Source organism: Rhinatrema bivittatum, chromosome 5, assembly GCF_901001135.1.
Source record: "Rhinatrema bivittatum chromosome 5, aRhiBiv1.1, whole genome shotgun sequence".
Classification (NCBI taxonomy): domain Eukaryota; kingdom Metazoa; phylum Chordata; class Amphibia; order Gymnophiona; family Rhinatrematidae; genus Rhinatrema; species Rhinatrema bivittatum.
In genome coordinates this window covers 149,066,041-149,078,265 of record NC_042619.1, presented here as the reverse complement: position 1 = coordinate 149,078,265, position 12,225 = coordinate 149,066,041, and the positions used below count along the sequence as shown (strand labels likewise).

General features: G+C 41.1%; 1 protein-coding gene across 8 annotated transcripts in view; it reads right to left on the bottom strand.

The window, feature by feature from the left end:
- The window catches only part of TDRD3 (tudor domain containing 3), a 632,378-nt gene that overhangs the window by 248,939 nt on the left and 371,214 nt on the right, over nucleotides 1–12,225 (bottom strand). For all 8 annotated transcript variants that reach the window (XM_029602992.1, XM_029602999.1, XM_029602994.1 and 5 more), the window contains exon 8: nucleotides 11,728–11,865. In XM_029602992.1, coding sequence (XP_029458852.1) covers nucleotides 11,728–11,865 — 138 coding nt within the window. The remainder of the gene's footprint in view (nucleotides 1–11,727; nucleotides 11,866–12,225) is intronic.

The following is a 12,225-nucleotide window of genomic DNA, read 5'->3' as shown; positions in this document are numbered from 1 at the left end:
TTGAATGAAGATCTTTTAGCTAAAATAGCTTCTTTCACCTCCCCTTTTAATCATGCCGGTAATCGTTTTGGCCTTTCTTTCCACTTTCTTAATGTGTGGAATACAATCTGGACTGTGCTTCTAGAATGGTATTTTTTAACAATGACCACGCCTCTTGGACATTTTTTACTTTTGTAGCTGCTCCTTTCAGTTTTTTTCTAACACATTTCTCATTTTAATCAAAGTTTCCCTTTTGAAAGTTTAGCACGAGAGCCTTGGATTTGCACACTGTTCCTTTTCCAGTCAATTAAATCAAATTTGATCATATTATGATCACTATTGCCAAGCTGGCCCCACCACCGTTACCTCTCTCACCAAGTCCTGTGCTCCACTGAGAATTAGATCTAAAATTGCTCCCTCTCTCGTCGGTCCTGAACCAATTGCTCCATAAAGCTATCATTTATATTCCATCCAGGAACGTTATCTCTCTAGCGTGATCCGATGATACATTTACCCAGTCTATATTGGGGTAATTGAAGTCTCCATTATTACTGCACTACCAATTTGGTTAGCTTCCCTAATTTCTCACACATGAATTTTTACCATAAAGATTCTACTCTGCATTTAGTACTCCTGTAGAATCTTTATCCTGTGGGACTCTAGGCCATCTCTAACATAAAGCGTTTCCTCTACCCCCCCCCCCCCCCCCAAGTTGATCCACCCTGTCCATTTACGATATAATTTGTACCCTGGTATAGCACTGTCCCACTGGTTATCCTCCTTCCACAAGGGTCTCTGAGATGCCTAGTTATGTCTACCTCTTCATTCACAGTTATACATTCTAACTCTCCCATCTTACTTTTTAGAACTTCTGGCAATGTTTTTGGATTGCATTAACAATCTGCTTATCAGTTGACAGGGTGTAATTTGGAATCTTTTAACTCAGCTGGATTTTTTTAGGGCAGATTGATGAATTCTTTGTTTATTCAACATTATTGTAATTTTATCGGCGACAGGATAATTGGGACCACTAGATATGCAGATTTGTGTAGATTTGTTTATATAGTGTGCATTTTTTAAAATTTGAATCTAACTTGCTTTGAGAAAAGTATTTTTGAATGAAGTGTCACAAATTTTAATTAATACATAGTAAAGAAGTAAGAAGACCATAAATGAAGTAGGTTTAATGGAACTGCAGAAGGTAGATTAAAATATACAAATTAATTGGCCTTACAGTCTTTTTCTGCCATATTTCATGTTTATGTATGAGTTGTAATGGAATTCCTTCCCTACTTAAAGGCACATTAGACCCAGTAAGAATAAACTGTTGAGCCAGTTTAAGTATTCCATCAGGCTGGCTTCAATTTTTAATTAACAAAATCTTAAATGTTTCATTTTATCTCAGTAGGATCTGATATCAGAGATGTAATTATCAGATTTCCCCCAACAAAAGCCTCATAAAGCAGAGTTGTTTACCTGTAGCAAGCGTTCTCCAAAGACAGCAGGATGTCAGTCCTCACACAAATGGTGACATTATTTGGATGGAGCTCGGCAAAAAAATGTATGTCAAAGTTTCTAGAAATTTGACTGTGCCTCACTGGCATGCTCACACATCCATGTGGGGGTTCCTTCAGTCTTGTATTTTACTATTTAAAAACTGAGAAACCAGTTCTAAGGGGAGGTGGCAGGTTTCTTGAGGACTGACATCCTGCTGACCATGGAGAACATCTGTATAGGCAAGCAACTCTGCTTTCCATGAGGATAAGCAGGATAGCAATCCTCACACATGGGAAATTCCTGGCTAAAGGCCTCCTTCAATGAAAAAAGACAGGAACAATAATAACTAGTGCCAACAAGCACAAAATATTTTTGTTGGCAACATGCATTTTTTCATTTTATTTATTTATTTATTTTTCTATGAAGACATTCGATTTGACATATCACATTTTTTTTACTCAACGCACAATTAAACTCTGGAATTTGTTGCCAGAGGATATAGTTAGTGCAGTTCGTATAGCTGTGTTTAAAAAAGGATTGGATAAGTTCTTGGAGGAGAAGTCCATTACCTGCTATTAAGTTCACTTAGAGAATAGCCACTGCCATTAGCAATGGTAACATGGAATAGACTTAGTTTTTGGGTACTTGCCAGGTTCTTATGGCATGGATTGGCCACTGCTGGAAACAGGATGCTGGGCTTGATGGACCCTTGATCTGACCCAGTATGGCATTTTCTTATGTTCACATCGGTTTACATATAACATGATGTCTAAGGCCTGCCTTATTATGACATGATACAGTGAACAGATTAACTGAATAACTAGCTAGGTACATATAACTTGTTTTACAAAATAGTATTACAAATATAATTTGCTTAACAGAATAACTTTTTAACAGGGATATGTTCTGATTTAATTAACTATGTACAGTGGCAGAGAGGGAACTGGAAGGGTTAGGTGGGGGCGGGTGAGTGGGGTGAGATTGTTATTTGGAGGGAAAGGGTAGCAAGGTGGAATTATTTGTCTAGAGGGTATGCTTTCTGGAAGAGCCAGGTTTGAGGTTCTTCGGAAGGTGGGTGTGGAGGGGGTCAGATCTGAGAGAGGGTGGAAGGTTGTTCCAGAGGTAAGGGACTGCTATGGATGCAGCGCGTTCTCTTGTGGAAACTCAATGTACTTCCTTGATGGGGGGAATGGGGAGTAAGCCTGTATTGGTTGAGCGGAGATTTCTGGTGGGGTTGCAGGGAGACAGAGGTCCTTGTAACCAACATAACCTATGAGGGTCCTGGGAGGGAAAACAGCTGGATTCTACACCTTAAACAAGTTCCAGAGGACAAACTAGCCATCCCTGCCCAAAAAGTCATGTGACGTGAATGAGTAGAAAGAACTCCACACTGCTGCTTTGCGGATCTCCTTCGTGGGGGTCTGACTGTAGGTGAGCCAACAATGCTACCATGGCTCAGACACAGTGAGCCTTGACATGGCTCACCAGATTCAGCCCCCCGGGGCATAACAGAAGGGAGATGCAATCTGCAGGCAATTAGATATTGTCTGTTTGGTACTAGTAATCCCAAATCTGTTTGCGTCAAAAGAAACAAAGTTGAGTGGATTTTCTTATGGGCTTCAGTCTGTTCAAGGTAGAAGGCCAAGGCTCTTTTGCAGTCCAAATTGTGCAATGCTTGTTCACCTTGCTGGACATGTGTATCCTGGTAATAAAATGTTAGGAAGGTGATTTACTGGTTAAGTTTATTACTAGTGGAATCGGGGAATAAGAATACAGTAGTCCCCTGCCCCAATACAGGGGAAAGGCATTAGAGGCTAGTTTGCCACATGCCCTCTTTCTGGAACAGAAGAGTGGGTCCTTCCTGTTCTAGAAAGATGCAAACAGATCCACCATCAGTATGCCCCACTGACGAAAAATCCAGTTTGCTACTCCCCAGTAGAGGGACTACTTATGGGGTTCCAAACTCCAAACTCAGCATGCCCTCAAAGACGTTCTCTATGCTTGCCAGTCCCGCAGCTGAATGATGTCCTGCCACAAGCCAGGATGCCATTCAGATCCCTGCTTGTTGATGTAGTACATTGCAACTTAGTTTTCCATTTGGACAAGAGCAACTTTATTGGATAACCGATCTCTGAAAACCTTTAAAGTGTACTGGATCACCTGGCGTTCTAGGAATTTTATCTGCAAGAACTTTCCTGGGCAGATCACAGGTCCTGGATGAGTCGTCCCTCTACATGAGCTCCACAACCCAGGCTAGACACATTCATCATGAGGACAATTTGAATCAGAGAAATTTGAAAGGGGATTTCTCTGATCAGATATGAATTGTCTTGCCACCAGGACAGGGAGACCCTGAGAGCTTGTGTGATATGGATGCTGTCTCATAAGTCTTGAGGACCAGCAGCCACTGAGACCTTACAAGTAAATTTTAAATAGCAGGCACATATAAAAACCATGAGATAAGCGCATGGCTGGGCCCCACATGCCACAGGCATTTTAGAACACCATGGCCACTTGTGTACCTTGCAGTATGCATGGAAGTGCTGGCTGTGCAAAAAGGGGTAAGCTGGGGAAGGGAAGGGATGGAGGCTGGCCAGAACAGCGCCATTATGCTCTGTCCCGGTGAAGTGAGAGCCGGCAGCTGGCTGGCGCGCAGAACTTACTGCTGCTCCATCGACCAGGTAAGTTCCGCAAAAAAAAAAAAAAAAAAGATAGGCTAGTTAGGATGGATTTAGGCATTGGGGTGGAGAGCTGAAAAGAGAGGAAGGTTATTTAGGGGGATAGGGTAGTTCCCTCCCAGCCCACTTCTTTATTGGAGTCAACTGGGAGGGAACTAGGCAAAGGTCCGACTGCATCGCGTGCGTTTTTCACAAAATACCCACCCCCCATGCATGCACGAGTCGGAACCCGCATGCAAATGCGTGTGCCAATATAAAATCAGATGCGCATGTGCATGCGGGTACCAGATTTTATAACATGTGCACGGCGACTAACATCGAGGTTCTAGCTGTTTATTGCAGAAGGAAGGCTTTTTCCTGAGTTGTGACTAGCAAAGCTCCGATGGTCTCCAATTGAAGTGACAGGCTTAGATGAGACTTGGGATAATCCGACAATGAACTCTAGTAACTCTAACACTCAGATGGTTATACACATCAGTTTATCTGCTCCTGCCCAAAATGCACTCATTCAAATAGAAATACACATGCACCCCAATTTGTGTAGCTGCGAACTGGGGTGCATGTGTATGGCTAGGCATTTTGTGAAGACACATGGGGCAGCAGCTAGATAGATCCTGTGACAGGTAAAATCTTTATGTGAGTGCAAGCATTCTTTAAATTGAGAGAGCATAGTCAGTCCCATCTTTGAAGGAAGGGGATTAAGGTGCCTAGGGAATCTATTTTGAACTTTTCTCTTTTGATGTATCTGTTCAAAGCCCTTAGGCCTAGGATGGGATGGAGTATTCCAGTTTTCTTTAGAATTAGGAAACACTTGGAGTAAAATCCCCATCCTTTTTGTCTTAATGGAGTAGGCTCAACTGCACTGGCCAGTAAGCGGGAGGAGAATTCCTTCTGAAACTGTTCCTAATGAGGTGAGGGATGCCCCAGCTGGGGGGGGGGGGGGGGGTCTGGGGGCTGATTTGGTGGGAGACCCAATAGATTTAATCCATATCCTCTCCTGAGGATGTTGAGGACCCACATATCCAAAGTTATACTGGCCACCAGTTTACATAAAATGACAGCTACTCTCTGACCAAAAGCATGGGTACCATGATACTAGCTAGGTTCTCTGCAATCCAGTCAAAAACCCATCCCTAAGAACATGCCATATTGGGTCAGACCAAAGGTCCATCAAACCCAGCATCCTGTTTCCAACAGTGGCCAATCCAGGCCATAAGAACCTGGCAGGTACCCAAAAACTAAGTCTATTCCATGTTACCATTGCTAGTAATAGCAGTGGCTATTTTCTAAGTCAACTTAATTAATAGCAGGTAATAGACTTCTCGTCCAAGAACTTATCCAATCCTTTTTTAAAAACAGCTATACTAACTGCACTAACCACATCCTCTGGCAACAAATTCCAGAGTTTAACTGTGCGCTGAGTGAAAAAGAACTTTCTCCGATTAGTTTTAAATGTGCCACATGCTAACTTCATGGAGTGCCCCCTAGTATTTCTATTATCCAAAAGAGTGAATAATTGATTCACATTAACCTGTTCTAGACCTCTCATGATTTTAAACACCTCTATCATATCCCCCCTCAGCCATCTCTTCTCCAACCTGAAAAGTCCTAACCTCTTTAGTCTTTCTTCATAGGGGAGCTGTTCCATTCCCCTTATCATTTTGGTAGCCCTTCTCTGTATCTTCTCCATCGCAATTATATCTTTTTTGAGATGCGGTGACCAGAATTGTACACAGTATTCAAGGTGCGGTCTCACCATGGAGCGATACAGAGGCATTATGACATTTTCTGTTTTATTCAACATTGCCTTTCTAATAATTCCCAACATTCTGTTTGCTTTTTTGACTGCCGCAGCACACTGAACCGATGATTTCAATGTGTTATCCACTATGACGCCTAGATCTCTTTCTTGGGTTGTAGCACCTAATATGGAACCAACATTGTGTAACTATAACATGGGTTATTTTGCCTTATATGCATCACCTTGCACTTATCCACATTAAATTTCATCTGCCATTTTGATGCCCAATTTTCCAGTCTTACAAGGTCTTCCTGCAATTTATTACAATCTGCTTGTGATTTAACTACTATGAACAATTTTGTATCATCTGCAATTTGATTATCTCACTCATTGTATTTCTTTCCAGATCATTTATAAATATATTGAAAAGTAAGGGTCCCAATACAGATCCCCGAGGCATTCCACTGCCCACTCCCTTCCACTGAGAAAATTGTCCATTTAATCCTACTCTCTGTTTCCTGTCTTTTAGCCAGTTTGCAATCCATGAAAGGACATCACCACCTATCCCATGACTTTTTACTTTTCCTAGAAGCCTCTCATGAGGAACTTTTTCAAATGCCTTCTGAATATCCAAGTATACTACATCTACCGGTTCACCTTTATCACATGTTTATTAACTCCTTCAAAAAGGTGAAGCAGATTTGTGAGGCAAGACTTGCCTTGGGTAAAGCCATGCTGACTTTGTTCCATTAAACCATGTCTTTCTATATGTTCTGTGATTTTGATGTTTAGAACACTTTCCACTATTTTTCCTGGCACTGAAGTCAGGCTAACCGGTCTTTAGTTTCCCGGATTGCCCCTGGAGCCCTTTTTAAATATGGGGGTTACATTAGCTATCCTCCAGTCTTCAGGTATAATGGATGATTTTAATGATAGGTTACAAATTTTACTAATAGGTCTGAAATTTCATTTTTTAGTTCCTTCAGAACTCTGGGGTGTATACCATCCGGTCCAGGTGATTTACTACTCTTCATTTTGTCAATCAGGTCTCCCACATCTTCTAGGTTCATCGTGATTTGATTCAGTCCATCTGAATCACTGCCCATGAAAACCTCCAGTACGGGTACCTCCCCAACATCCTCTTCAGTAAACACTGAAGCAAAGAAATAATTTAATCTTTCCTGGTGTTGACTGGGTTGCTGTTTGGGACTTAGGTGCCTGATGCTGCCTCAGAGGATGGAAAACAATGCCTTTTCTTTTTCAGCTTCCCTCTATATTCAGCATGGGATCTCTTTAATAATAGTGTCAAAGAAGCAAATCCCAATGCCTTCTTCGATCATGAGGAGTCAGACGAAGGCTTGTCTTTGGGCTTCCTATCAACTGGCGACACTAAGGTAACCAACGGTCCCCCCCTTATGCTGACGACACTCCCGCCAGCGATGCAACCCCGAGATCCTTTAATATTGATGCCTCCTTTGCCAATGTATTGGTGATCCAGCATCTAAGATGTTTTTCCATGAGTTCTATTCAAGACTGGTGTGCTTTCTGGATTATGGTCACACATTTGTGGCATTATTGCACATAATGCAATGCCTCCAGGTCCAGGATACATCTATCATGGAGGTCCCCATGAATATATCCACTATACAATGAAGTGGTATTGCTGGAATCCATTAGATAAGATTGGCTAAAATAAAAGGGACAGAAAGTCAAACTTGATGGTGGAAATGGCCCAAAGGCCAGAGGGCATTACTAGCTCACTGCCATGAAACTGAGTACGAAGATGAACAGGTACTTAAGAAAAATAACTAGAAATCCTTTCCTAGGGTATTACAAGGCAAAACTTCACAGAACCCCGCAATAAAAAATCCTGTCAACCTTGGAAAAACCCCCAAAAGGCCCAGAAAACAGAAGCATGTGGCATCAAAACCTCGACTTGAGGGCTCTGCACAAAAGGAGAGATTGAAGGAACCATGTGGACGTGTGGTATAATGGCATGTGAGGGTATGCCCAATGAAGCACAGTTAAAGTACTATAAACTTTGACATAAATTTTCCATGGTGGGCTCCCTCAGATGTCATCACCCCATGTGTGAGGATTGTCATCTTGCTTGTCATCAGAGAAAAACAAAATAGGAAGAGTTTCGGGTGGGGGAGGAAATAAATCAAGAGGTGCATATTCAATGCTTTTGTTTGGCTAAGACTTGCAATTAATTGAACAAACACTGGGATTTGCAAATCCTGCCAATCTGACTCTCCATAACCTAATCAGAGAAGTTTTTAGCCAGCTGAAAAGTTATCTGGCTATGTCAGAGGCATTCTGGTGCAAGGAAGAGGGATTCAGTTTTGTTAGGAACTGGGGAACCTTTTGGGGAAGGGGGGCGTCTCTTCCAAAGGGATGGGCTCCACCTTAACCAGGGTGGAACCAGACTGCTGGCGCTAACCTTTAAAAGGAGATAGAGCAGCTTTTAAACTAGAACAAAGGGGAAAGCCGACAGTCACTCAGCAGTGCATGGTTTGGAGAGAGGTATCTTCAAAGGATACTAATAATGCATTAGAATTAGGGCATCCCGACAGTGAGGTTCCAATATTAAGAAAAGTAGTCCAAGTGCCTGTAACTAAAAACTCACCTGAGCTAAAAAAAATTCTAACTTATCCCTAACAATTAAAAAGCAGAATGAAAATACAAACAAAAAACAAACTTTGAAATGTTTGTATGCTAATGCCAGAAGTCTAAGAAGTAAGATGGGAGAATTAGAATGTATAGCAGTGAATGATGACATAGGCTTAATTGGCATCTCAGAAACATGGTGGAAGGAGGACGACCAATGGGACAGTGCTATACCGGGGTACAAATTATATCGCAATGACAGAGAGGAGCACCCGGGAGGCGGTGTGGTGTTTATGTCCGGGATGGCATAGAGTCCAACATGATAAACATCCTGCACGAGCCTAAATGCACAATTGAATCTTTATGGGTAGAAATCCCTTGTGTGTCGTGGAAGACTATAGTGATAGGAGTATACTACTGTCCACCTGGTCAAGATGGTGAGACTGACAGTGAAATGCTAAGAGAAATTAGGGAAGCTAAGCAAATTGGTAATGCGGTAATAATGGGAGACTTCAATTACTCCAATATTGACTGGGTAAATGTATCATCGGGACATGCTAGAGAGATAAAGTTCCTGGATGGAATAAATGATAGCTTTATGGAGCAATTGGTTCAGGAACCGACGAGAGAGGGAGCAATTTTAGATCTAATTTTCAGTGGAGAACAGGATTTGGTGAGAGAGGAAACGGTGTTGGGGCCGCTAGGCAATAGTGATCATAATATGATCAAATCTGATTTAATGACTGGAAGGGGGACAGTAAGCAAATCCACGGCTCTCATGCTAAACTTTCAAAAGGGAAACTTTGATAAAATGAGAAAAATAGAAAAAAACTGAAAGGAGCAGCTACAAAAGTAAAAAGTGTGCAAGAGGCGTGGTCATTGTTAAAAAATACCATCCTAGAAGCACAATCCAGATGTATTCCAAATATTAAGAAGGGTGGAAAGAAGGCAAAACGATTACCGGCATGGTTAAAAGGGGAGGTGAAAGAAGCTATTTTAGCCAAAAGATCTTCATTCAAAAACTGGAAGAAGCATCCAACAGAAGAAAATAGGATAATGCATAAACATTGGCAAGTTAAATGTAAGACACTGATAAGACAGGCTAAGAGAGAATTTGAAAAGAAGTTGGCCCTAGAGGCAAAAACTCACAGTAAAAACCTTTTAAAATATATCCGAAGCAGAAAGCCTGTGAGGGAATCAGTTGGACCATTAGATAATCGAGGGGTTAAAGGGGCACTTAGAGAAGATAAGGCCATCACTGATAGATTAAATGATTTCTTTTCTTTGGTGTTTACTGAAGAGGATGTTGGGGAAGTATCCGTACTGGAAGTTTTCATGGGTAATGATTCAGATGGACTGAACCAAATCACAGTGAACCTAGAAGACGTGGTAGACCTGAATGACAAACTTAAGAGTAGTAAATCACCTGGACCAGATGGTATACACTCCAGAGTTCTGAAGGAACTAAAAAATGAAATTTCAGACCTATTAGTAAAAATTTGTAACCTATGATTAAAATCATCCATTGTACCTGAAGACTGGAGGATAGCTAATGTACCCCCTATATCTAAAAAGGGCTCCAGGGACGATCCGGGAAACTAAAGACCGGTTAGCCTGACTTCAGTGCCAGGAAAAATAGTGGAAAGTATTCTAAACATCAAAATCACAGAACATATAGAAAGACATGGTTTAATGGAACAAAGTCAGCATGGCTTTACCCAAGGCAAGTCTTGCCTCACAAATCTGCTTCACTTTTTTGAAGGAGTTAATAAACATGTGGATAAAGGTGAACCGGTAGATGTAGTGTACTTGGATTTTCAGAAGGCATTTGACAAAGTTCTTCATGAGAGGCTTGTAGGAAAAATAAAAAGTCATGGGATAGGTGGTGATGTCCTTTCATGGATTACAAACTGGCTAAAAGACAGGAAAAAGAGAGTAGGATTAAATGGACAATTTTCTCAGTGGAAGGGAGTGGGAAGTGGAGTGCCTCAGGGATCTGTATTGGGACCCTTACTTTTCAATATATTTATAAAAGATCTGGAAAGAAATACAAGTGAGGTAATCAAATTTGCAGATGATACAAAATTGTTCAGAATAGTTAAATCACAAGCAGATTGAGATAAATTGCAGGAAGACCTTGTGAGGCTGGAAAATTGGGCATCAAAATGGCAGATGAAATTTAATGTGGACAAGTGCAAGGTGATGCATATAGGGAAAAATAACCCATGTTATAGTTACACAATGTTAGGTTCCATATTAGGTGCTACTACCCAAGAAAGAGATCTAGGCGTCATAGTGGGTAACACATTGAAATCGCCGGTTCAGTGTGCTGCGGCAGTCAAAAAAGCAAACAGAATGTTGGGAATTATTAGAAAGGAAATGCTGAATAAAACGGAAAATGTCATAATGCCTCTGTATCGCTCCATGGTGAGACCGCACCTTGAATACTGTGTACAATTCTGGTCACCACATCTCAAAAAAGATATAATTGCGATGGAGAAGGTACAGAGAAGGGCTACCAAAATGATAAGGTGAATGGAACAGCTCCTCTATGAGGAAAGTCTAAAGAGGTCAGGACTGTTCAGCTTGGAGTAAAGATGGCTGAGGGGGGATATGATAGAGGTGTTTAAAATCATGAGAGGTCTAGAACGGGTAGATGTGATTCGGTTTTTTACTCTTTCGGATAATAGAAAGACTAGGGGGCACTCCATGATGTTAGCATGTGGCACATTTAAAACTAATCGGAGAAAGTTATTATTCACTCAACGTACAATTAAACTCTGGAATTTGTTGCCAGAAGATGTGGTTAGTGCAAGGATTGGATAAGTTCTTGGAGGAGAAGTCCATTACCTGCTATTAAGTTGACTTAGATAATAACCACCGCTATTACTAGCAACGGTAACATGGAATAGACTTAGTATTTGGGTACTTGCCAGGTTCTCATGGCCTGGATTGGCCACTGTTGGAAACAGGATGCTGGGCTTGATGGACCCTTGGTCTGACCCATTATGGCATGTTCTTATATTCTTATGATCCAGGGTACAGGTGCGTCACTGAATATCCAGAGTACGTTAGCCAGATACGTTTATCCAGCTAACCTTGCTAGCCAGCCAACATCTGAATATGAACCTCATAAAATCTAAAAAATAAAGATATTTCTCATCTCCCCAGGTATGCATGCCAAATTGAAATTTATAGCTCACTTAATTTGCACAGCCTTACCAATTCACGATATACACCTTCCAATTTCCCTTCAGGTCTGATTATTTTCTCTTTTTGGAATACTTCCCTGCTTCGGTTTCCACCAGCAGCTGTATTTAGATTGCTTCCAGCATTACCACCTCCTCCAAATGTCTTCGTCTACAGACAAGATTAAAGCAATACAATTTTAGCACCATATCACAAAGACTAAACCACTTGCTACCATACTACTTTGGGTATGATGAAATAACTCTGCAAGGTCAATATTTCTTATGCTTTTGCTGAATGTAAAAACAAATCTTTTCACAACCCAGCAAAATCTAATCATTAGTGTTTGCACTATGTCATGATTACACTTTAGACAGTAAATAAAAATGTGGAAGTTTAGTGTTTAAAGTTTACTCTGAAATAAATAATAAAAATAAAAAATAAAAAGCATACAAGAGAAAACTAAACTAAACACTGAACATGCTAAACTCCAGAACATTTCTATGCAAACAAATGCAATGAAGCAGTTAT